Source organism: Hyaena hyaena, unplaced genomic scaffold (genome assembly GCF_003009895.1).
Source record: "Hyaena hyaena isolate Hyena2069 unplaced genomic scaffold, ASM300989v1 scaffold_371, whole genome shotgun sequence".
NCBI classification, from domain to species: Eukaryota; Metazoa; Chordata; class Mammalia; order Carnivora; family Hyaenidae; genus Hyaena; species Hyaena hyaena.
Window position 1 is genome coordinate 1,585,798 of NW_024081003.1, and position 27,300 is coordinate 1,613,097.

The window sequence follows — 27,300 nt, forward strand, 5'->3', positions numbered from 1 at the left end:
TCAGGCTATTTTATGCAGCCAAGATCACTCCAAGGCCAACTACTAAATGTATAGATTAATGATGTTACTTTCCTTTAATTGCTAGGAGGATTATGTACCCCTTCAGGGTAGGGACAATGTCAGTGGTATTCACTGCCATATCCATAGAGTGCCTGCCATGTAGGAGATTTTCTGTCATATGTATTGAATTAAATTTTAAAAAATCTAATTACTGTAGTTTGTGCTTCTACTTGTCAGCTATTTCAGTTGGGAACTTAGTATTGAGGGGGAAGCCGATTATTGACAAGGGATGCCTCCTGGGAGTACTGTTGAGGCTCATCCCTGCCCATGTCAGAAATAGTGGGACATGTTTAAAATGCAGTGTTTCTGATACAAGGAAGCTGTGAGTTAGGCACACGGTGAATGGTGCATGTCCAGCATTCAATCTGGGACAATAATCATTTGCAGTGAACTTCACTGAGCCCTTATTGTGAAATTGACTACCAGTGACCTTAGTCTTTGCTCAAATTTTTGTTTTATCATTTTTAATTTTCTTCATTATGCCTCTGTCTTTGGGAATGTACCTTTTGGGAGGAAGGATGCCTGTCTTCCTGTCTGTAATAGGCCAGCCATCCTGTTCCATTGAGGTCACTGTGCCATAGCTCCCCCTATTGACCCTTTGGAGTATGACGTGCTTGCCGCTCACCTCTTCTCTGTGGTTGGCAACTGAGTAGTAATGCTCGTTTTCCAAGCATGTCCAGCTGTGGATATTTCAAATTCCTATTCTCCAGGTCTCAGTTATTGCCCCGGCACCAAATTTGGAAACCTCGAGGTGTTTGGAGATAGGTAGAGGTATAAAGGGTGTGGCATTAGTGGTTTTCTTGGGAAAAAATGACAGAGGCCTCAGTTGTTTTTTGTTTTTAAGATTGTATGTATGTATGTATGTATGTATGTATTGAGTAATTTCTACACCCAGTGTGTGGCTCAAGCTTATAAGCCTGAGATGAGGAGTTGTGTGCCGTACAGATTAAGCCAGCCAGGTGTCCCTACAGGCATCATTTTTAAAAACACATCTCCCAAGAGTGATGGATAACTTTACCCTTGACTTCTGAGCCAGGATCTACCCTGGTGGTAGTAATATCATCAAGGTGAAGAAGACAATGGGTTGTCTTCTTAAGTTGATGAGCAATGGGAATCATACACAGAACACTGATATGGTCATTTCTTTCTTTGTATCTCTATTCTATCTAGTTTATGATAGTTGTTCTTATAGATATGTGTGCCTTGAGACTCAGAGACTTGGGCATAGGCTTTTTTTGGTCTGATCTCTTTTTATATATTCCTTAAGGATCTGGGGAGATTACCTATCATGATAGTGCAGGACCAGTTCCTGTGCTTATAATTGGGGAATGTGTTGTTATTCCACTGTAAGACTGTATATCCTCTAGTGCTATCAACAAGCAAGGAAATGAGTCTTAGCAGGAAGAATTGATCGTGTATGATCCAAAAGAAAAGAAAAAAACCCCTCTGACTATATTTAATTAGATCATTGACAGTGCAGGTGGCTCTACTTAACACTGACCTAACTACTAACCAAATTCTAGAATTGCTCCTCTCTCATGCCGGTCATTTACAGAAAAACTTTGAGAGATTTTAGGAAATCTGTGTCTTCAAAAGAAGGGAAGAAGCTTTGAAAAAAGGGAAGTATCCTGATTGAGTAATATTTTACTGCTTCTCTCATTAAGAGATGAAATCTTTTTCTTACCCCTTGATCTTGGATCACACTAGCTGAACTGAACTTTTGGCTGAATAGAGCAGCATGAACAAGCTCACTGAAACCAGCCAAGGGAACACCTATAGAATGATGACAAATAGGGGCGCCTGGGTGGCTTAGTCGGTTGAGCGTCCGACTTTCGCTTAGGTCATGATCTCGCGGTTCGTGGGTTCGAGCCCCGCGTCGGGCTCTGTGCTGACTGCCAGCTCAGAGCCTGGAGCCTGTTTCAGTCTGTGACTCCCTCTCTCTCTGACCCTCCCCTGCTCATGCTGTCTCTCTCTCTCTCTCTCCTAGAAATAAATAAAAATTTAAAAAAAAAAAAAACATTTAAAAAAAAAAGAATGATGACAAATAATATATTGTTGCTGTTTATGAGCATTATGTTTTGGGATAGTTTGTTACATAATATAGCAAGATAATTGATAGAATGAACTTTTCAGTGAAAATACTCAGCCAGGGATCCTATTATACCCTCCCTTCCTCTCCTAAGAAATCATCAGGGTAAGAAAAACAGTCTTTCACATTTTAGTATAATTTAGGTCAGTCTGATTGCTTCTCAGTTGCCAGTTGAAAGGGCTGCTAGGTGCTCAGAGCTTTGTTTTATAAGGAAAGGAAGGCAGCTGATTTGGTGTCATGATTCATTTGGGGGGAAAGTACTGTTTGGGAATTCTGCTGTACCCGGGTAGGGCCTTGAGAGTACACTTTGAATGTACTACCAATCTGGGCCAACTAATATCTAATTAGGAGATAACTAATTCAGTGAGAGAAAATGAGAAAATACAAGATACTTTTGAAAATTGTGCCTTAAATTGGTTCCATACTTAAAGAGGGGGGAAAAAAAACCTTCCTTTATCCTACTTGTATCGGATCTTTTTGCTTTTATTTATTTATTTTTAAAGTAATCTCTATAGCCAGTTTGGGGCTCGAATTCATGACACCGACTGAGCCAGCCCAGTACCCCTAATTTTTTTGTAATTTTTTAATGTTTATTTTTGAGAGAGAGAGAGAGAGTGTCAGTCTGAGTGGGGGAGGGGCAGAGAGGGAGACAGAACCTGAAGCAGGCTCCAGGCTCTGAGCTGTCAGCACAGAGCCCAATGTCAGACTTGAACTCGTGAACTGTGCAATCATGACCTGAGCCAAAGTCAGATGCTTAACTGACTGAGCCACCCAGGTACCCCTAATTGTAATTTTTGATTGACTACAGACATTGTATGTAGAAGACTGAGGTAAATAGTATTTATGCCCAGAAATGAGCATGTCTTTTCTGTTAGCCCATCAGTGTGAGATTGAGTCAATCTAATAGTAATTGAATTGGGTTTGAGTTTTCTTGGTGGTTGTATTTCTGTCATTTTAGCACAAGCTTTAAATTCCTCCAGTATGTTATATGTAGAGTGGGGCCTGCGGCACCCCATTTTCCTCAGTGTTCTTGCTCTATCTTCTCAGGTTTCAGAAGTGCCTGAATGCCTGGGCTTTTGGTATAATCTTCATCCCTTTGTCCCTTCTTCAGCGGCAGACCACTGGTTGTTTCTCCTTACTAGGCTCCTTGTAGAGGAAGGGTGGTTCTCAGTTCCTTGGGCCTGGTCTCGGGTTTCTGTGCCTAGAGATACCATTTTTTTCAGCCCATCTTTCCTGTAGCCAGTCTCTGACTTAAATCTGCTGTGGGTCTTCAGGACAGGGTCTCCTGCCCTTTCCTGAGAGGCAGTGGATCTTTGCCTGAATCCTGGGGGTGAGAACTTCCCTCCCTGCTCCACATGCTTCTACCTCTTCTCCTGAAGCAGGGGCTCTCAGGCTCTGGGGACTGAAGGGCTTGTTGTATCTCCCAGAGGGGCTTAAGCCCGCCCCCGACCCTTCCACATCCCCTTTTAAATTGAGATCTAATTCACATACCGTGACTTTCACCCTTTTTAAATGTACAATTAAGTTGTTTTTAGTAAAATATGTAGCCACCGCCACTGTTTAATTACATTTTTATCACCCCGGAACTGAAGCTCATACTTTTTCATGGCCATTTCTCATTTCCCCCTACATTTAGCCCTATCAAACCACTACTATTCTTTCTGTCCCTTTGGATTTGCCTGTTCTGGACATTTCTTGTAAATGGAATTATAAATTCTGTAGCCTTTTTTATCTGGTTTCTTTTATTAAGAATAGTATTTTCAAGGTTCATCCGTGTTATACTGTCAGGACATAATTATATTATTATTTTTATGGCCATACCACATTTTATCTGTTCATCACTTGATGGACATTTGGGTTGTTCTCTCTCTCTCTCTCTTTTTTTTTTTTTTTTTTTTGCTATAATGAACAGTGCCTCTTGCAACAGTTGTGTACAAGTTTCTGCAGGAAAAAAAGTTTTCAGTGTTCTTGAGTGTATACCTAGGAGGTTGAGTCATATGGTTATTCTAGGCTTTAATCTTGAGAAACATCCAGACTGTGTTTGCAAAGTGCTAGCAGCATTCTGCATTCTCCCCAGCACCGTACAAGGCAGGGCAGAGTTCCTCCTGATGCCCCTCTTTGGGGGTCCGGCCTCATTTTGGCCTCTGTGCTCTAACACAAATTTTAGGATGGTCTTGTCAGGTTTCTCAAAAAAATACTGTTGTCATTTTGATTACATTTCATTGAATTCATGGACTGGAGAATTGACATCTCTACAGTAGTGAATTTTGTATATCTGTCCATGTATTTTTGTTTATTAAGTATATTTCAATCAAGACTTATTTTCCTCATAGAGATTTTTTATATCTTTTGGCTGATGTATTCTTAGGCACCTTAAAATATTTGTGACTTGGGGCGCCTGGGTGGCTCAGTTGGTTAAGGATCCTACCCTCAGTTTCGGCTCAAGTCATGATCTCACAGTTCATGTGATCGAGCCTGCCTTGGGCTCCATGCTGACAGCAGGGAGTCTGCTTGGGAGTCAGTCAGTCTCTCTCTGTCTCTCTCTGTCTCTCCCCTCTCTCCCTATCTCTCTCTCTGTTCTTCCCCCGTGTATGTGCTCTCCCCCACCCCATGTATGTGCTCTCCTCCCTTCCCCAAATAAATAAATAAACTTAAAAAAAAATTTCGTGGGGGGCACCTGGGTGGCTTAGTCGGTTGAGTGTCCGACTTTTGCTTGGGTCATGATCTCGCGGTTCATGGGCTCGAGCCCCGCGTCGGGCTCTGTGCTGACTGCCAGCTCAGAGCCTGGAGCCTGTTTTGGAGTCTGTGTCTCCCTCTCTCTCTGACCCTCCCCTGCTCACGCTGTCTCTCTCTCTCCTAGAAATAAATTAAAAAAATATTTAAAAAAAGGAAGAAAAAAAATTCGTGGGTGCCTGGGTGGCTCAGTCGGTTAAGCCTCTGGCTTTGGCTCAGGTCATGATCTTGTAGTTTGAGAGTTTGTGCCCTTTGTAGGGCTCTGGGCTGACAGCTCAGAGCCTGGAGACTGCTTCAGTTATGTCTCCCGGTCTCTCTCTGCCCCTCCCCCCACTCGTGTTCTCTCTCTCTCTCAAAAATAAGTTAAAAAAAGACAAATTTATTAATAATGTTTATTACTGAGAGAGAGGGAGAGAGAGTGTGAGGGGGGAGGGGCAGAGAGAGAGGGAGAGACACAGAATCCAAAGCAGGCTCCAGGCTCTGAGCTGTTAGCACAGAGTCTGATGGGAGGCTTCAACTCAGAAACCATGAGATCATGACCTGAGCCAAAGTCGGAGGCTGAACCCACTGAGCCACCCAGGTGTCCCCTAAATAAACATTTAAAAAAAATTTCGTGACTATATTAATATCTTTTTGAAGTGTGTGTTTTATTTCTGGCTGGTATGCACAAAATGCCATGGTCTTTTTCTTCTAATTATTTGAATTTTCAGGAGAGTTTTATTTTTATTTTTATAGTTTTTAAGTAATGCTGCCAATAATGACAGTTTGTTTTTTCTTTGCCAGTCTTCATACTTCCAATTTTAAAATTTTTTCTGTGCTGGCTAGAACTTCCTAAAAATGTGTTTTGTCATAAAATCTGCTTAAGACAGATACTAATCCCCTCTCCCCCAGTTTGGGGGGTTATTGCTTGTGTGGTGTACCTTTTTTTTTTTACCTCTATGCTTACAATCCTTATATCTAAGGTCTTTTAGGTGTTGCTTCTTTCCCCATCTTACTGAGTTAGTCTACTTGTGCTTATTATGATTACTGATATAGTTCCCTTTCTACCATCTTTTTCTTTTTTGTACCCTTTTAAGTTAGTTTTTTTCTACTGGTTTAGAAGTTCTCCATTTCTATTAGTTTACTAGTTGTCCTTGAAATTTTACCTTGAGCATTTAAAAGAAATATGTTAGGTCTTTTTTTAATATTTATTTATATTTGAGAGAGAGAGAAAAAGAGAGAAAGGGGCAGAGAGAGGGAGACAGAGAATCACAAGCAGGTTCTGCACTCTCAGTGCAAACTTCTGAACCATGAGATCATGACCTAAGCCAAAACAAGAGTCAGATGCTTAACTGACTGAGACACTCAGGCACCCCAGATCTTTTTTTTTATATATATATAAAGTTTATTTATGTAAGAGTGTGTACCTGTGTGCAAGTGGAGAGGGGCAGAGAGAGAGGAGAGAGGGAATCCCAAGCAGGCTCCACACTGTCAGCACAGAGCCTGACGTGGGGCTCAATCTCATGAAGAGTGAGATCATGACCCAAGCCAAAATCAAGAGTCAGCTTAACCGACTGAGCCACCCAGCCACCCCTCAGTCTTTTTAGGAAATATGAGGACCTTAACATGTTTTAATTCTCACTATCCGCTTTGACTTCCACTGTTATTAATATTTTAGAGCAAGTTTAGTATTTTTGTTACCAAAGTGGTCTAGCACAGCCATCAACATAGGAAAGAATGAGTGAGCCCTGGCATGTTGCTGTGGCCATCCAATCAGGGGATCTGACGGCGCTGGACAAATCCAGAGCACCACTCCTTGCTGGGTTTGCCAACACTGTTGCTGAAAAAACTCAGACTTGTTGCAGGAGAAGCCAGTAACTCAAGTGAGGAGAGTTTGGAAAAGAGAAAGGAAGAAGTTCATTTCTGGTGCTGGCACCAGGGGAGGTGGCAGGCTCAAGCCTTAACTAAACCCACTTCCCACAGGATGGACACATGGAGTTTTATAGGAGAAGTTCAGGGGAGTCCTGCAAGAGAGGAGACAGGGAGCACATGGTCACAAGTGTGGTCTTCTGGGTACAAGAATTCTTCTAGCCAGGTGGTTTGAATGTAGGGGTCCTTGCAGAATGGCTTTGTCACTGGCTCAAGAAAGTGCAATAAGAAATGAGCACCATGGGTTATATAGTTAGAGCATGAGTTAGGCTGGCTTGTCTATTTCTGGTTTTAAGTATTGGGGTCTGAAGGTGAGCAAGAGGGGTCACTGACATTTTCACCTCACAGATTAGATGCTGCTTTTGTTGAGGTTGTCCTTCATTTTTACTGAAAGTCCATCCTGTCGAAGCCTTATTAGTATAGGACTGTTGGTGATAAACTCAGTTATGGTTTATATTAGAAATGTGGGTTTTGTTTCTTTCTTGGAAGGCCGTTTTTCTTGCTAACCTTATATAGTTTGCCAGTTGTTTTCTCTTAGCATTTTGAGAACAGTCCATTATCTCCTTTTCCTGTTGATGTTAAGGAGTGATGGCCAGTCTACTTGAGTGTTTGTGGATCATCTATCATTTCTTTAGACTGTTGTTAGAGTTTTGTTTTAATGTTATACAGTTTGATTAAAATGTGTCTCGGCACCAATTCTTGGTGCTCTCTGTATCTATAGATCCACATTTTTCATTAGTTCTGGAAGATTCTCAGATAGTATTTCTGAGATATACCATCTGAAGCCATCATCTTTTCAAATATTCTTTCCCTCTTAATCTTTAGTAAGATGTGTGTTAAATCTTCTCATTTCCTTCCTGTATCTATTGCTATGCTTCACATTTTCCATTTTCTTGTTTCTTCGTGTTACATTCTGAATTAATTCTTCTTTCAGTCTTTGCAATTCAGCTGTGTCAAATTTGCTATTGAAATACAAAATGCAAGATGAATTTAAACATTTATTTCAAGACATTCTGTTTTCTTTTTCAGATCTGCCTGATCTGTTCTCTTGCTGCTTGTTCATATTTTATTTCTTTGCAATGTTTCAGTTAAAATTATTTTATACTTTGAGAATTTGAATATCTGAAACCTTTGCCGATCTGAGGATAGGGTGGTTTGTGTGAATGTGTGGCACTGTAAACAGATTGTTTCTGTTAACTTATTCATAGTGCGTTGTGTCTATGATATGTGTTTTTTCTTTGGGAACTCAGTATAGGTTCTTTCCACTTTCGATATAAACATTCAACTTTGGTATTTCACTTAAATTTCTTTTGACATCTTTTCATGACAGTAAGTGCAAACCATATTTTTTTGATGGTTCCACTGTATGTTTTTCTATGGATGTACCATAATTCTGTCCATTTCAACTTTTTAGTTAAACAGAGGGAGACTCCGTAAGACTTTACTGTTTTCTCACTAATCCTTGATGTAATCTTTACATGCTTCTCCCCAAGCCTTTTTGTAAGTGTCGCTTGAGAGCTTTCTTACACAAGATACTGTGCTAATAAGCTCTTTCTGTGAATTATATGAGTATATCTTTACAGCCAACCCAGAGGGAGGTGCCATTATTTCCACTTTACAGAGGAGAAGTCAGTGGTCCAGAGAGGTCACATGGCTCATCTGGGGGTCACATAGCTGGAGGCAGGCACAGGCATCTTGTAAGCCAAGCAGCCTGACACCTGAATGGTGAGGACTGGTCTTCTACTAAAGCTGGTTTGTGAGGCACTACAGGTTGATTAAAAACAAAAAACAACTTGGTAGCCATCAGAGCCCTTCTTCTTCTTTTTTTTTTTTTAAATATTTTTATTTCTGAGAGAGAGAGAGAGAGAGAGAGCGAGAGCATGAGCAGGAGAGGGTCAGAGAGAGAGGGAGGTACAGAATCCGAAACAGGCTCCAGGCTCTGAGCTAGCTGTCAGCACAGAGCCCGATGTGGGGCTCGAACCCATGAACCATGAGATCATGACCTGAGCCGAAGTCGGACGCTCAACCGACTGAGCCACCCAGGCGCCACCCATCAGAGCCCTTCTTAACCTCAAGATTCTCAGAGCTCTTCTTGTCCTGCAAGTCACCCTTTGTTGTTATTTTTCTCTCTCCCTCTGCAGTCCTGTAAATGACCAAAGCATTGTATCTGGGTTAGACTAGCAGAGTTGCAGGGGCTAATAAGGATTCTGCTGTGATGCCTGTGTACTTATTTGGTGGCAACACTGGAATGGAACTTTAATTTACTGATTGATTATTAATTGTTTTTACTATAAGCGTAGAGTGTAGTATATAATCTTGTGCTTCCACAGGCTAAGTGGAAAATTCCAATTCTCACCCATGTAATTGAAATCATCTCTCTAGTTCTTCTAATCGAAGAAACAAAAAAAGTACTTCATGGACTTATCTTCTGTGTCACGTGCCACCCACCCCTCTGGTCCTGGTGCAGGACGGTGTTTGGTGTTGATAAACCCACTGGTGTGCCTGGTACTCAACTGATCCCTGAAGAGGCACCAGCCATCAGTCATGAGTTCTCTTGAACTCCGAGCATCTCCCAGAACCCGCCACATGGTCTCTGGTGAACCAAGTGGAGGGACAGTGGATAGAGCACAGGGTTCATTCACTTCCCTGGCATTGTGCTGAATTGGTTCCTGCTATTTTAACAGTTTGGTTTTTGATGCCCTATCAAACTGAGATGTTAAGATCATTAAAATGTGGATTGTAAGTGACTGGGCAACAGAATAGCCAATTTAAATTAATAATACATTTAAGTAGATTCCTAAATTTAATTAAAATAATAAATGGAGGCTGCCTGGGAGCTTCAAGGTATCTTAGTTTTATGGCTTTTTGTTATTAAAACAATTAAGCAGCCAACTTAAGGGTAATTTTTAAAAACAAATACTAATGTGCAATCTTGGTCATCATTTGTACCTTCTCTTGATTATATCCTTTGCTTTTGGCTGCTATTAAATATTGCCTACATTTCTTGCTTGGAAAAACTGTTTTTTTCCTTATGCTCAATAGATCATGAATTGCATCATCCCACATGATTTTGGTTTTGGCACTTGGATTTTCTTGTCAGCAGTGAGTGGTGCTGCTAAGAGTTTTGAATTCTCCTTTCTCTACCTACCCTTGATCTCCAAAATACTGTTGATAGGGAACAGAAAGCCTAAACAATCACCCTGAAATCTCCTATCAAATTTGTGCCCTGCTCATAATAGCAGTGGGTCAGAATGAGCTGTGTTTTCCTTAGTCACAGAAAATCGTGCTCACTTCGAGTACAGTTGTCTGAATATGTGGTGACTCAGGAGAAAGTATTTTCCAAAGAATTTTGGTGTTTATTTTTCCGAAGAGCACTTAGTAAATTTCTTCTGTCCTGCCCCTCCCCTATTCCCCCCCCCCCCGCTTTTTTAACATTGGACTTCTGGTAGGATGGGGAAAGAATGGCAGAGACCTGGTTTCTGCTCTAGTCCTCATATTTACAGACCCCAATGGTTACTGCTAGGAGAGTGTCAGAATAGCCAGCACTGATATGTGAGTATGGTGTACCAGAGTCGCCCAATTTCTAAACACAGCTTCTAGAACCATATTGAACATGCAGATATGGTTACAGATATTTTTAAAAATTTCCCCAGATTTTCCCAATTTTCAACTCTACAGACATGCAGAACACAAAGAAAAGGTTTCCTCTTTGAAAACATTCCTAATTTTTTGTTCACATTTTGTTTTGAGAGTTTATGGAGTTATAGGTGGACCAAGGTTCACTTATTATAGCTTTTGAAATACCATTTTATTTTTGAATTTGGATGTCCTTAAGTATGTTGACATTTTCAAGCATTTCAGATAAAAAGGGAAATAGATTGATACAACTGATGAGATTTTGTGAGGTGGTCTGTTTTATCTCTCCTCTGTCCACCTGTTTTTCTGACTACTAGTGCCTGGCAAATGGTGCCTGGGGCTTGCTTCCTAGTTCCTGGGCCACTCTTTGCTGGACTCTTGGCCTGTCTCTGGGGTGAATACACTAGAAAGAGAATTCGTTTACAGCTTAAATAAAAGGCTTGTTTTGGAATTAGGAGAAGAAAAAGCAGGACGAAGGCTGAATTGGGCCCCTGATACACGTGGCATGGGAGAAAGCTGCGTGGGAAAGTCAGTGGCACTGGCTGCTTGTGTGACTCACGGCTCATACTCTGATAATCAAGTTTTTTACCCCTGGTTGCCCATACACTCTGATCTTTCAAAAATTTCCTCTGAGGCTGTATTGGATACGGCATCTTATCTTTTGTCCTCATTTACGTGTTCCTTCCTAAAATGACCTGTGACCAACTAGAAAAAGGGAGAGCTAGGATTTACAGCTTGGGCACCTGGACTTATGCTCCCAGTGTTTCTCCTCTGGATGTCAGATGCTGTGGGGGGCAGGATAACACACAGAACTAAAAAGTGGCAAAAAGTTAGCTAAAGGAGGTCTTTGATGAAATCTGTGTTAGGTCCCCAGTAACCCCCTGTGAAGTTAGATAGGCTTTAACAAGCTTCCACGAGCAGTTCCTCCTGTCATTCAGGGGTCCTGAGCCCTCATTTTCCATTAATGGGCTTTGCCTAGAATTAAGCGGCCATTCTAAATGGTGAATAATTTTGTTAGCTAAAGCCTCAGCCTCTCACCACCAGCCATGTGTCACTTACTTTGGAAGGCACTTTAGAGCAGATCCAGGGCTCCTCAGCATGTTCCCGCCCCCATCCTTTTAACATTTTGCAGCTTTCCCTGGGAAGAATTGCAAAGGAAACCAGGTGCTCCATGAAATACAGGCCCTGCTAATTATCAGAGTGCTTTTTCTTAATCGAGGTATAATTCACATACGATAAAATTCACCCTTTTAAAGTGTACACCTCATTGATTTTTAGTATATTCACAAGGTTGTGTAACTGTTAGCACTAATTTCAGAACATTTTCTTCACCCCAAAAAGAAATCCTGCACTCATTAGCAGTCATTCCCCATCTCGCATGCGCCCCCTCCCCCAGCCCCTGGCAACCACTAATCTACTTTTTATTGCAGAGTACTGTTTCATATTACACTGAAATCTGTTGTCCCTGTAACTTAATGGTTAGACGAAGGGGGAGGCAGGGGTGGAAGCTACATGAACACAAGAAGTTGAGTTTGGCCTGATAATGAGGACAGTTTATGACAAACACCCTTTTTAAAAAGTAAGTGCAACTCACTTGCAAAAGCATTACAGTTCCTATCTACCTTTTTCTTCTGTAACTTTTAGAATAATTAGAAATCAAATTGTGTAGGATCTTGTCAATCAAAACCAGAAAAACCAAGTAGCTTAAACAGATTGCAGACTTGGATATGTGTGTCAGGTGTGCCTCCTTACATCCTTTGGATTCCTGCCCATTGCGCTGGTAGAGCACCTGGAAAAGGTGAGAGGCGTGGGGACTCATTTTAAGGGGGAGGGTAAGTACCTTCAACAATGGAGTGGAGAGGAGAGTAGGGCCCTGGGAAGGGCTAACAAAATATCAAGTGTGACAGAGCCCTCAGGAACCTAGGGACATCTCCCTGGGCATTCCTGGATGGAAATAAAGATTTATTAGCTGAGATGTGTTCCTAGATGTTCAGCTCCCCTGGCCTATCCCAAATGGTTTCTTAAAGAACTTGAGTACTCGACCTTGTCCCAAAGTTTCCACTTTTTGTGTAGCTCTGTTTCTCAGTTGAAATACGACATGCTACTATCTTTTGTACAATTATTTGACAAGCAGTTCTAGGGACTGATGTACTTCCTTTCGGCCACTGACAGGAGAGCACAGAGGTTAGACTCAGAAGCCCAGGCTCCTTGGGCATGGACACTGGGGAAGCTGGAGAATATGTCCAGAAATCTAAGCCACCGGACTTGGGAGTAGTTTTTAGAGGTTTTACAATAAAAGGTGGTAATTGTTCAGTGCTGGTGCCCTTTTGTCTCCTGCCCTCCAGCTTTCATATTCTTGTATGTGACAGGTGCTGGTGACTTGAAAGATGTAGCTCTTTCTCCCTTGACTGGGCTGATAAAACAGGAGTGAATTATTTGTGATTAATGCATCAAAATGATGCGGTTTAAAAAGTGCTTTGAGTAGAGTTGAGTTCACTTGAAACAAGTGTCCTATTTCTGAAAAGATTAATTTCCTTCAAGGATGGTTACGATTTTTTGATAACAGATTTATATTCTCTTAAAACATAGGTTGGAGGAGTGGTTCAGAAGAATATTTTCTTCTTGATTGAATTATTCTGACCCTCTTCCCTTCTGTTTTTAAAATTCAGTAATGCCGGTCCTTCCCTCCAAAAATTCCCAATAGGGAAATTAATAAAGTAAAAATAAAACTCCTCTCACCTACCCTTACTTTTTACCCATTGGATTCCTATTGCTTCAGTAGCTACTGTATCGCTATTCGGTTTACTTCCTTCCAATTACTATTCGTTGAGCATATCGTCTGCATTGCTTTTACAATTGCTTATCCAAATCCTTTCAGTAACATCCCCAAGAGGTAAACTTTTCTTCTTCAGTAAAAAATGTTGCCAAGATATTTTATTATAAACCTTTGAGATGTGTTGACTTCCAGAGAGTCATCATGAATTGATGCACAGTATTGGACCTGTGTGCCATCTGATGAGCTCTCTGTAGTCTACTGATTGACTTCGATTGATTTTAAAAACTGTAAGACAGGGGCGCCTGGGTGGCTTAGTCGGTTAAGCGTCTGGCTTTCACTTAGGCCATGATCTCGCGGTTCGTGGGTTCGAGCCCCGCGTCGGGCTCTGTGCTGACTGCCAGCTCAGAGCCTGGAGCCTGTTTCAGTCTGTGACTCCCTCTCTCTCTGACCCTCCCCTGCTCATGCTGTCTCTCTCTCCTAGAAATAAAAATTAAAAATATTAAAAAAAAACAACTGTAAGACAATCTTTATTAATTTCTTTGAAATGTCATTTTAAGAAGAGGGGCCATATGTAGTACTGGGAGGTCCTTTGGGGAAATAGTCAGATTTGCTTTTAGGGTTGCTGCTCAGCCTCTCTGGTTTATGCGTCTTGGGGTATACTGGTTCAGAGTTAAAAATAGAGATCTAATTAAGATGAGTACCCTCTCTGCAAATAAGAACACTATTTCCATTAGTAAATTTTCTGTTTGCTTAACGTATTTTTTGTTGTTGCTCTGTTTTAATTTGTGTTTTTTTTTTTTTTAAACAGCAAGCCAGGGCTGAGCAAGAAGAAGAATTTATCAGTAACACTTTATTCAAGAAAATTCAGGCGTTACAGAAGGAGAAAGAAACCCTTGCTGTAAATTATGAGAAGGAAGAAGAGTTCCTCACTAATGAGCTCTCCAGAAAGTTGATGCAGGTAAATTTATCTTTTTTCACCTTACATCTTCTCTGCCTGTTTTCCTCTCTAGGAAAAAATGACTTTGGAGCGCCTGGGTGGCTCAGTCGGTTAGGCATCTGACTTTGGCTCAGGTCATGATCTCACCATTCGTGGATTCTAGCCCCACATTGGGCTCTGTGCTGACAGCCAGCTCAGAGCCTGGAGCCTGTTTCCGATTCTGTGTCTCCGTCTCTTTCTCTGACCCTCCCTTGCTCGCTCGCTCGCTCGCTCTCTCTCTCTCTCTCTCTCTCTCTCTCTCAGGAATAAATAAAAACACATTAAAAAAAAATCCCTTTGATTGAGCACTTGGCTTGAAACATTTACTAATGGGATTGTAGCTAAAGTTCTTTGGAGATTAAAAAGACCAGGTAAAGATGGAAGCAGTGTAATATTTAAGACTCCGGTTCCGTGACTCATTTGCTTAGGTAAAGTATTTTATACTGTGGGCACCTGGAGAAGTTTCAGATGAGCCTGAAGCCTTAGCACAGGAGTAATTGCTGTACGTAGTGTTTTGGAAATAGGATTAACACTAACTGGTTTTTCTTTCTCCTTTATATTGCTTCTGTAAGGGATACATAAACATTTTTGTAGCAGAAGTGGGTCTTTTGCACTAAAATATGAGTCTATAAAGTGAAATGTCCATTTGGGGGGAAAGATACAAGATATTTGTGATCTGTAGTTAAAATTACAATCAGGTGTGTTCAGATGGGTGCGTAATATGTTACTGAACAAATAAGTATCAGGTAGTTATTAAAACATTAATCATGGATAGGTTATAGAAGAGACAACGCAAAACATACAGGAAGGTTTGATTTTTCTCATTCAGAGCCTCTCCTTCCTTTTCTCCTTCCCCTCAAAGCTTACTAGTAAGTTACAAAAGTAAAACTTGTTTAGGTTAAATATTTTGTATGCTACTTAGTATGAATTTAAGAATAAGTAGGTGGGCGGGGGTGGGGGCACCTGGTTGGCTCAGTCAGTTGAGTGGCTGACTTCGGCTCAGGTCATGATCTCACAGTCTCAGTTGGAGTCCTGCGTCGGGCTCTGTGCTGACAGCTCAGAGCCTGGAGCCTGCTTTGGATTCTGTCTCCCTCTCTCTCTGCCCCTTCCCTGCTTATGCTCTCTCTCTTTCTCTCTCTCAAAAATAAACAAACATTTAAAAAAATTTTTTTAATTAAAAAAAAAAAAGAATAAGTAGGAAGAGTGCCTGGGGGGCTCAGTCTGTTGAGCTACTTACTTTGGCTCGGGTCATGATCTCATGGTTCGTGGGTTCGAGCCCCACGTTGGGCTCTGTGCTGATGGCTCAGAGCCTGGAGCCTGCTTCATATTCTGTCTCCCTCTCTCTTTGCCCCTCCCCAACTTGTGTGTGCATGTGTGCATGCGTGTGTGTGTGTACGCACGTGCGTGTACACTCTCAAAAATAAACATTAAAAAAATTTTAACAAGAATAAGTAGGATATTAAGTTTTCATTATTGAGCACAGGTTGTCCAAACTCACAAGCAGGTATAAAATTATTCCAGGAGTATGGGCTTTGTCAGATGAGAGTGAAAGCAAGGTAGACGGACCTCTTGTGTCCTCCATGCAGGGGCACCACTGACAGCTTCATTCATTGATTTGGTTGAAGTATGTATTTTGGTGAGGTTATAATAAAAGGATATTTAAGGCTTTTAAAAAACTTCCTAAATCCTTTTCTTACCTTCCAACATGGACAATCCTGTAAGAAAAGCTGGAAGCTTTGGTAAAGAAACTTTAATGTTAAGACTGGACAGTGGTCTAGTCAACTTTGACCCCATCTTTCTGCCTAATTACTGAATAAAGATACTGTTATTGTCTTACACAGAATTTGATTTAGATGGTGGCTGTTGAAATATGAAGAGTAGAGGTAGCCAAGCATTATTGCCCTGCAGAGATTTATGGCATAGTTTCTGCGTGGAACTCGTTATTGGTTCATGCACATTCCGATTTAGAGGAAAAAAAACGAAAGAGAAGGTTAGTTTGACCTTTGGCTCTCTCTCACCTTGGCAGCATCAGACAACTTATTCTGCATATTGCTTCTAGAACTAGAGGGCTACAATTTCGTTGTTTTTTATTTTAGTTTAGTGTGTAATCAGGTGCCCTAATTTTTAACACTGCAAGAAACCGTTTTTGTTTTCAATTTAAATGACTATTAGTATTTAGAGTCTTTTACCAAATAATTTATAAAGCAACCCAAACCTAGCCAGATCATACTTCTCTTCCCTATAAAAGATTCATCTTCACTATGAATGGTTCTATAGTATGTAGTTTATGATCATAACCCACCTTTTCCCCAAAGATATTGATGTCCCTTAAAATAAGTCACTAAAAGAACAGAAGAGCCATGTGCAACATAAAAGGAAGTTTGAATTTAAAGCTGTAACCTGGAGAAATATAGTAATTTTTCCCCCAATTCTTATATCTTAAAAAAAAAAAAAAAGTACTTTGGTGTACCTAGGTGGCTCAGTCAGTTAAGTGTCTGACTTCCACTCAGGTAATGATCTCACGGTCTGTGGGTTCAAGCTCTCTTTGTGCTCTGTGCTGACAGCTTGGAGCCTTGCAGCATGCTTCAGATTCTGTGTCTCTCTCTCTCTGCCCCTTCCCTGCTTGTGCTCTCTCTCTCTCAAAAATAAATAAACATTAAAAAAAATTTGTTTAAGGTAGTTTTATATTTGGTCAGGAGAAAAGTAATTTTCATACATTAAAAACTTAAAATTTTCCAGAGGCATGGATCTTTCTAAAGAGATTGAAGAATATACAAACTGAACAATGCAATAAACTGTTTTTTTGCCAAAAGTGGTATATAACGTGCAAGTGGCCAAATCAAAACAAGGAATATGGTATGAAGGTGTGATTCTGTTGTTAGGGGAACTCTTGGTAAGACCTTAGCTCGTTCATGGTCGAACTTGAAGAATCTGGACAAATGAATACTTAACATGTCTCTGAGACCATCTCAGGAATCCCAATTTGGTTCTTAGGCCGTGTGTGTACACACACACACACACACACACACACCCCTATATATGTAAACACACATATATGAAGTATACACACATACGTACACTGCAGCAAAATATACATAACATAAAATTTGTCATTTCACCCAGTTTTGAGTGTATAATGCAGTAACATAGGTACTCTGTTGTACAACCAATACCACTATCATCCCCAGAACTTGTTGAAAACGAAACTCTTTGTACCCATTAAACAGATACTCCTCATGCCCTCTTCCTGGTCCTTAGGCCCTTGAAAGGAGATGGATGGCAGGGAGTCAAGGTTAGGTCTCTGGCAAGTTCTAGGGCTATGTGTGTTCTGTGGCATGACAGACAATCTCTCACTTTAGACCTCCGGGATCACCACATACCGTTTTGTGGTAGAACCCTAGGCCCTCCACTGGTGGTGGCCAGGTGGAGAGAGCTCATTGAGCCACAGTGGGGAAGGGCTGCCACCCTCTGTTATCCTTCCCCCAGGCTTCCCTCAGGATTCCAGCCCCTTCTTTGTTGACGGCTTACATTTTCTGCCACCCAGTGTGGAAGAACGGATCTCCATCTGGAGATTTCTTAGACTAATTGGTACCAATAGACTTTTCTAATTGTGTAATTACTTTAATATGGCTCTCTAGGATGCTGCTTCTAGATAGACTTTTTTTTTTTTTTTTTTGGAAAAGCCTGAGAAGGGAAACTATATGCAGGTGTTCCTCATAGACAAATGAGTGAATTGACCTGTTCTGCATGAAAGTATTTCACCTTTTTCACCCCGAGGCCATTGAGAGGCTATTTGTAGAACAGTTTTGGTTTTGTCACCACGCTTTGACTGTTACCTCTCATAGTGATTGGACGGTGCTTTTATGTGCGTTTCAAAGAGATTCTTTGGATCTGAGGACAAACTGAGATTGTTTCTGTGGAGGAAACACTTCCCTTCCCATCTTCCATAACAGAACTGGTATCTAATATCTTTACAAATGGAAGTTTAAGTGTGGATGAAAGGAAATTCTTATGTCCTAGAAGAACAGGTTTGGGAGATAGCTTAAATATTTTCACATATGTTAACAAAAACAGACAAAAAGCATGCTTTCTCTCTTCTTTTGTATATATTCACTAGATGGCCAGAAAATTATACACTCATTTTATGGAAACTTGTTTGAAAAATATGCATCCTTTTGAGCCCAGACCATGGAGGTAATTATCTGATTGAGAACTGTCCCCAGAAGAACCTTCTGGTACTTTTGCTAAGTTCAACACAAGCCTGCATCTGAACCAAATTCAGCTTTGGAATACCTCAAAGAGAAGTTGTAGTTTAACCAGAATTTTTAATCAAAATTTACAAGAAATGTTTTGTGAGCAGTTCTTCATCAGATTTTGATATATAACATGTACATTAGAAAAAAAAATCTAAAAGACTATTTTCCAAAATGTTAGTTGTAATTATACTTGGGTGCTAAGCTTATGGGTTATGTTAATTTTCTTATATCCCTTCTTATCTTGTAAAAGCAACCTGCATTACTTTTGTAATTAGGAAATGTCTTATTTCCTAAAAAGGAAATTTAAAAATTTTGTTGCCTCTTTTATCCTTACCTTTTGGAACCTTCTGTGTCATTGGCTATGAGAGCTCAGAGTTCTATTTTAGCTGTGACTGTCATGCACCGTGCACTGAAGTCCACTGTAGACTTGGGTGCATTTACAAATGATAGAGGATTCTGGAATGCTATAATCATTAAGAACTAGTATTATCAGACTGGTTTAATAACTAGCTTAACTGTCTTGTCAGTCCTAATAGGATTTATTCCACTGGCCCTCAGTCTTAAAACTTTTTTTTTCTCTTTTAATAATTCTTAATTCCCCTGTTAACTACCAATAACCAATCATGCAAATTGGAAGATCTGTCATTGCTGAGATTGATAATGGCTTTAGCAATCCTGGATTTTTTTCACTTGCTTTGATGTGAGCCTGATGCATCAAGTTTACTTCTTGCTCTTTGGGAAGTCCTGTTCTTGTCTGTAATCTTCTCAACCAGTACTGCTGCCTAAAGCTAATGAATACTTTTTCTTTTTTTAAAGCCATGGAACGGGGCTAAGGTAAGAAGGGTACTGGGTATTACATATATATCCCTGACTCTTCAATCTAATCCAACTTTTAAATTTTAGACCTTAAAATAACAAATAGGTTAATAGTTTTGTACTTTTGATTCACATTTGAAATTGGCTCTGGTCCTCAGAAAATAATGCCACTATCAGTAGACTAGAAATTATGATATCCTTATGGGAGAGCATATTCTTATTGATGATTCAGAGTACTTAAGAATAACACTTTTCTGGGTGTCTTGTTTAATGGCACGGCTTTATTATTACAGACTTGGTCCTTGAGGTTAGAATGCCTTTCGGAACGCATGTAGTTAATGTTTCCTAGCATCCATAGGAAGGTGAGACAAGAAAGGACGGAAGTTGAGGGCAAGAGCCACTTTTGAAGGTACTCCTACCAAATGACTGATAGGCATGCAGTTCAGAGGGACATACTGTGACAGCATTATTCCTCCATCTCTTTGCACAGGAATAAAACTGACAGGAAGATTTCGAGTAAGTCCCTTAATCTGCCTATTCATCTAGACAAAGGTTTACCCTTTCCTTCTCAATCCATTCAGTTTTGGAGAAGTGGTTTCTCCTTCGAGTACCACCTTAATGGTTGTGCTCTCTGGAGTGTGTGCTTCCCTAGTGCCAGACAGGCTGTGTCTCAGGGTAGCGGACATGCCTCCGGGCACAACCAGTGAGCATAGAGTTTCAGGTCCCTTCTTGTCAGGCATTTGCACCAGAACGTGAGACTGCCTGTCACTCCATGTCTGCCCAGTCATTAGGATGGCAATGCAGTGATTTTGTTTGTGCAGGCAGCAAAGTCACATATGAGGGCAATAAATACCTGTGAAACTCTCTAGTTGATTTTAAAGGCACCTAGGCTGCATCTGTCAGGTGAACGCTGTTTCTGCCTTCCCCATGCAGAGGAGAAGAGACTTTGAAATACGTTCTTCATTAAGGGGGCCAGAGCAGTGGCCCTCTTGGCTTTTTTTCAGGGCTATTAATGCTGGTCTAAAAAATTTGCTATTACCTATTGCTCATAGGACAGTAGGGTCAGAGGTGTGTGTATGTGTGCGCGCGTGTTGTTTTTCATTACGAATTATCTGAACTTCAGCATTGTCTGTTCTTTGTTTCTTTTTGTGGAGCACAGGGCTTGAACACTGTGTTTTCCAATACATCTGCAAAGGGCTCCCGGGATGTTTTTAATGCATTTTAAATGATGCAGCCTCCAGAGGCCAAATTATGAGCCAGAATTTTCCTGTTTAGTAGCCTGCCAGAAACCTCTGTCCAACACAATTTGCATTATGATTAGAAAATACAGTAAACATGATGCAGTTGTTAGTCTCTAAGAAATCATGGAATTTCTCCCAAGTGTGTGCATGTGTGTTGACACTAGGGCTAGATTGGATGTGCCAGTGCGGACTCCAAAAATGTAAGGGCAAGAGTAGAGGCTTTCAAGCCTCCCATGACTTCTTTTAGAAAGTGTGAGGAAACTCAGGTAGAGGGAAAACAAAAGTAGATGGACAATGAAATTAAAAATAATGAGATGAAGCTGGAGTGGTAGCTCACTTTATTCACCAGGATAGGAAGAGCATGGTTATTTCTAGATGAAAAGACGAATCTGGCTCCACTGAAGATGGACTTTAGCCATCACTGGAAACACTTTTTTAAATGATTTTAAAACTTTGTAGTTATCAGTGTTGCCAGGTTTTGCACTTTTTGGGTAGGTTTTCTATTTCAAAACCATTTACAGTCAGCCCAATCAGTAAATACCTTAAAATACAGAGCTACCTTCACTTTCCTTTCTTCCTCTTTATTCATAAAGGTGTGGCCTTGTTTTAATTCACAGTGATGTCTCAAGTTAGAATAAATTATTTCTTTGGGCTGAACACTCTATCCCTCAGAAGAAGAAAGTGCTACGTTTTACAAAATGCATTTTCATTGCAGTAGGCCAACTCCAGGCCTAAAGGATTTCTTTATCTTGTTTCGGGAGCATCTTTTAAAATTTTTCTCCTAGGGGCACCTGGGTGGCTCAGTCAGTTAAGTGTCTGACTTCGGTTCAGGTCATGATCTCACAGTTTGTGTGTTCAAGCCCCACATTGGGCTCTGCTGACAGTTCTGAGCCTGGAGCTTGCTTTGGTACTGTGTCTCCCTTTTTCTCTGTCCCTTTTCTGCTCATGCTCTCTTTCTCTGTCAAAAAAATAAAATAAAATGCTAAAAAAAAATTGTTTAAAGTTTTCTCCTAACCAGATTTCTTTAAAGGCATTAATGCTTTAAACAGCTTCATGCTGTGGGGAATCTGGCAAACTCAGGCTTAGCCCACTAGGTATTCTGGGTGGATGGGAAGTCCGATGTTGTAGTGGAGCCATCTGTTCGGACATGAGGGCTTGTAGGGCACCTGGGTGGCTTGGTCGGTTGAGCATCTGACTTAATTTGGAGTCAGGTCATGATCCCGGGTTTGTGGGATTGAGCCCCACATTGGGCTCTGCACTGAACATGGAGCCTGCTTAAGATTCTCTCTGCTCTCTCCCTCCCTCCTTCCCTCTCTCCCTCTCTCCCCCTGCCTGCCCCTCTCCCCATCTTGTGCTCTCTCTCTCCCTCTGCTCCTCTCCCCTGCTGTGTTCCCTCTCTAAAAAAATAAAAAGTAAGGAAAAAGAAAAAAGAAATGAAGCCCTGTCCTCGATGCTGAGAATATTGATAAGAAAATAGCATTTAAAAAATAATTTTCTGGAAGGACCTAGTTATTGCCTTGCAAAAATTACTTGTGCCTTCCCCTCTAGAAGATGACAGATTAGGTAGTTCAGACAAACCTCACTGAGGATAAATAAAACCTACACAGAATGCTCTTAAATATTTTTTAAAAAGCATAAAGAATTAGCAAGATGGAGAAGGCCTGCTGGGCTGTGATCTGGGGGAGGTAGGGATCGGGAAGATCCAGGCTCCCAGGGCTGGTTTTGTCCTGAGCATTTGCTGTTTCTTATGGTAGTTGTGTGGAGCTGAGGTTACAGAACTTAAAGCCCGGGGTTGGCCAAACATGGAGATAGTGATAAATGACCCCCCACTTTAATCATGAACCTCAGGATAAGAACAAACCAGTTGTTGTTTTTGTTGTTGTTTTAATTTTTTTTTTTAATATTCTTGAGAGAGAGAGAGTGAGCAGGGGAGGGGCAGAGAGGGAGAGGGAAACACAGAAGCTGAAGCAGTCTCCAGGCTCCAAGCTGTTAACACCGGGCCTGATGCAGGGCTTGAACTCATGACCTGAGCTGAAGTCAGACGCTCAACTGAGTCACCCAGGTGCCCCAAGAACAAACCAGTTTTGTATCACCTGGTGAACCAGAGATCATGAAGCTTTTGTTTTGGATTAAGGTAGACCCAATCTTCTGGTGCCTGGCAGAAGAAAACAGAATTTTCTGGAAAATATTATCCTAGACCACAAATTTTACCTACAAATACTATTTCAAATGTTTCCCAGCACTCAAGGAGAACCAGGCCCATGGGGATATGAGATTTCATGGATGTAAACCAGTAGAAATGAAAGAACAGAAATGGACTTCACAGATACTTTAGACATTGGAATTATCAGACACAGACTCCAGAGCAACCACGCTTACTATTTTCAAAGAAATAAAGACCAAGCTTGAAATCTTCGTTAGGAAACAGGAAACCTATCACAATTTTTCTTGCAGCTGTTCAAAAGGAGAGTAACTCATGAATAATTGTATATGGCAATACATTTGAAATATTTTCATTATTTTTAGGTTTTTTTCTAATGTTTATTTTTGAGAGAGCACCAAGTGGGGGAGGGGCAGAAAGAGGGGGACAGAGGATCCAAAGCAGGCTCTGCACTAAGAGCAGCAAGCCCGATGTGGGGCTTGAATTCATGAACTGTGAGATCATGACTTGAGCCGAAGTTGAGCACTTAACCAACTGAGCAACCCAGGTATCCAGTACATTTGAAATTTTAGATGAATTAGACAAATTAATAGAAAAACATACTTTCTACAACTGGCTGAGGAAGAAATAGAAAACATGAGGTTTTTAACCATTAGAGAAATTGAGTAAGTGAGAAACAGCCCTTTGTAGTGAGAAAATTGGAGGCTCAAGTGATTTCACTGAGAGTTGTACCAAACATTCAAGGACGAAATGCAAGTGATTTTTGAACAACACAGGGCTTAGGGGTGCCACCCCTCCTCCCCAACTCTCCCAATCAAAATCTATGGATAACCTTTAGTTCCCCTGAAAAATTTAACCACTAATAGCGTGCCATTGACTGGAGGCCCTACCATAACATAAATGGTCAATTAATGCATATTTTGTATGTTATTTATGGTGTTATATACCATACTTTTTCAATAAAGTAAGCTAGAGAAAAGAGAATGCTCTTAAGCAAATCATAAGAGGGACACCTTGGTGGTTCAGTCAGTTAAGTGTCTGTCTCTTGATTTCAGCTCATGTTTGCTCACAGTTTGTGAGATCTAGCTCCATATCAGGCTCTGTGCTGAGAGCGTGGAGCCTGCTTGGGATTGTCTCTGTCCCTCTCTTTCTGCCCCTTCCTCACTTGGTCTCACTCTTTTTCTTTCTAAAATAAAAAGTAACTTTAAAAAGAGAGAAAATACATATATACAGTAGGGTACTGTATTTGTTGGGGAAAAAACTATGCCTATAAGTGGATTTCTGAGGGAAGAGCTTTGAAGCTGGAGGGGACAGGAAAGTGCTAAGGCCTTGGGTAGGATCATGCCTGCCATGTTGGAGGAGCAGCAGAGAGGCCAATGTGGTTGGAGTGGAGTCTTGGAGGGAAAGGAGTAAGAGTTGAGATTGAAGAGGTAATGGGTACTGGGGGTTGGTGGCCAGCATGCAGATCACGTAGAGGCATTGAACCACAGTCAGGAGTTTGGCTTTCTCTCTGCAGTGGGAGCCATGGGGGTCAGGAAAGGGGTTTGAACAAAGTAGTGACATGATCTTGCCTTGCTTGCTATGTCAAGAAGAGATTATGGAGTGGAGGCCAAGGTGGGAGCTAGGCTATTCGAAGGCTATTCCATAATCTACACTGAGGGATGGGGTGGGTTGTTCTAGAATGTGGTAGTAAAGATGGTGACCATTGGATTCTTGGTACATTTTGAAGTAATATTTTATTGGGTTTAAAGATGAATTAGAAGTGGGTGTGATCAAATGATAGGTGCAAAACAGACTTAGAGATCTTGGCTTCTACGATTGGAAGAATAGTAAACCATAATTTAAGATGGTAAAGACAGTAAGTGGAGTATACTTGGAGTGAGAAGGTCAGAAGTTCACTTGAGTTGTGTAGGCATCCATATGGAGATTACAGATAGGCAGCAGGATAGATTTCTCTCAACAGAGAAACTTGGGAGTATTGTCATTAATTAATGCTTAGAGAAGAAGAGCAAAGACATGTCATTGGAAGTCATGTAGAGAAAATGCAAGGACAGGCCACAGAGTGGGAGAAGATATTTGCAGCCTGTATAACCAACACAACACTACAAATTAGTAAGAAAAATGGACAGCCCCAAAGAAAATGGATAGAGACTTGAACAGACTCTTCACATAACCAAATAGGCACATAAGCAGTAAACAGATGAACTAGTACACATTAGTAATCAAGGAAGACAAAACACAAGAAGATATTACTAGAGAAGTCTTCTGTATGCTGTCAGAGAATGGTAATGGTTGCAACTCCTTTTGGAGCAGATTTGGCATTACCTAATGATACTGGAAACATTGTGACTTAGCAGTTTTAGTCCTGGATATATTTCATAATGTGTGCGAATGTGCACCATATGTATACAAGAATGTTTTTTGTGGCATTGTGCATAATAGTAAAAAACAGAAATGACCCAAATACCCATTGTCCATGGAGTAGATAAATTGTGCCCTTCCAACTGGATATCATAAGGCAGTAAAATACTGTTAGACTCAGTAATGTGAGTGAAATAAATCCTAAGTTTATGTAGCAGAAGAAACTAGACAAAAAATACAAAACCAAGCAAAACTAATGTTTAGAAATACATAGGCAATAATATTTCTTTTAAAGAAAAAAATGCAAGGAGTTCTTACTATAAGTGAAAATCAGGAGAGTGATCACCACTCAGGGATGGAGGGCTGTGATTTGGAAGGGATACACTAGGCTTTAGGAGGGAGCGGGCAGTGTTAACATTTGTTGGCTTAGGTGATAGTCACCTGAGAGTACTATATATGTAATAATGGCACCTTTTTATATTTACCTAGTTGTCTTGTTCATCCTGAGGCTTAATCTAGGGAAACAGTGTAAAGGAAGTGAGGCTCTTATCTCTCAGTCAGTGTTTGCATGGACAAGGCATTTGTACATGATCTGGAGTGGAATTCAGTACGTCTTGGTCACTGCTCTTCATGGAACTTACAGTCCTGTAAGAGTGATCAAGAATGTACATGGGTGCGCAAAGGTAGCAGCACACATTAGGGATAAGGACAAAGACTGTGAAGGCAGAGACCTACGGTTTAATCCTGGATCTACCCCTCATCAGCTGTGTGACTTTGGGCAAGCTACCTGACCTCTCTAAGCTGTGTTTTTCTTTGTAAGATGCAAAGGATAGTATCTGCACAGAGTTATGGCCATATAAAATGCTTGGTACATAATAACTAGTGCCTTGAATTGTTAGCTGCTTTTAGAAGTAGCTAATAGAAAGGTATGGAACATGAACTAGATATTATCATGCACGCAAGTACAATGTGCTCATCACAGCTTAAGGAAGGGGAGGATACATTATGTTGGGGGCATGTGGGAAGGCACTGTGGGAGATATTTTCTGAGCCATCGCTCACTTTGAATAGGTTAGAGGGAAGGATTCAGGTACTGTACCAGAGGGTACAGCATGATCCAGGGATGTGGAGGCAGGGGTTTGCACAGCCCCTGGACCAGAGTGGTCTCCAGAAGTGTTTGCACAGCATCATGGGTTTCAGTGTTTTAAATTTATTTTTTTAGGAAAAGAGTCTTTAGAGAAAAACATGCACTTTGCCTTTAACACGGTTACAAACACATGCTGTGCTTTGGCACATCCATTCTTTGTTAGGTGTCTGGACTCTGAAGACATTTATATTCATGAACCTTAGACCGTCACTTGGGTAGAGTATGATATAGCATAAGGAAAGTATGGGAAACTTGGGATCGCAGAAGGACTTGAGTGTCATGCCAACAATGTTATACCTACTTTGCAGGTAGTAGGGAACCATTGAAAGGTTTTGAGCAGAGTGTTGAAATATTAGGGTTTGTCTGCCAGGATGATCTATGCTGAATCTGGGGAGATTCATTGGGAGGCTTTGGCAGTGGCCCAGTGAAGAATAATAAAAGACTTGAACTAGATTGGGGCCCTGAGCATAGAAAGAAGAGGGTGGTTTGACAGCTGCTCCGGAGGCTGACTAAATGCCAATTGTTAACTGATATGAGGTGTTGATTGAGAATAATGGTACCAGTAACAGAAGGGGTTTGGAGGTGGGAATAAGTGTGGGCCCAAGAGGCATTTAGTGGTGATATAATGAATTTAAGTGAGAATCTTACTTTCTGCTCCAACTGCTCAATAGAGCAGTTAAAAAGTTGGTTCATAAAAGACTCCATGTCTTTTGACCTAGTTTTGAACTTTTTTTGCAGTGCTTCTATGAATAAAATGATAATTGTGTTTTGACAACCCAGTGACTTCATGTAGTTATTGTACTATGGTGGCCTTTACTTGGTCCAGTGCAGTTAGTTCTAGATTTTGGTACTTGTTGGGAAACTAAGGATGCAGGTTGTGGGGTGGGGGTGGTGAGTACACAGAGGTATTAGCCTGGACCACTGAGAACCAAGGTGGAAGCATCTTGTGTTTATTCTGAATTGCGTTGAGAAAGCTGGTTCCTGGGGCTGCTGGCTGGAGGCTTGTCTCACTTGGCATTGGCTGGATAGACAACAAACACAGACTTGCAAACATGCTTTGCCCCGCCTGGGGTTTGGCAAATCTGCCTCATGCTAGCGGGGAGGCCTGGCTCGACAGCTGACCTACATGTGCACCTGTGAT

At 41.0% G+C, this 27,300-nt stretch overlaps 1 protein-coding gene across 1 annotated transcript in view; it reads left to right on the top strand.

The window, feature by feature from the left end:
• Positions 1–27,300, top strand: part of CCDC6 (coiled-coil domain containing 6) — a 108,935-nt gene that overhangs the window by 39,445 nt on the left and 42,190 nt on the right. Inside the window, exon 2 of the mRNA XM_039250502.1 lies at positions 14,011–14,160. Within this exon, the coding sequence (XP_039106433.1) occupies positions 14,011–14,160 (150 nt within the window). The remainder of the gene's footprint in view (positions 1–14,010; positions 14,161–27,300) is intronic.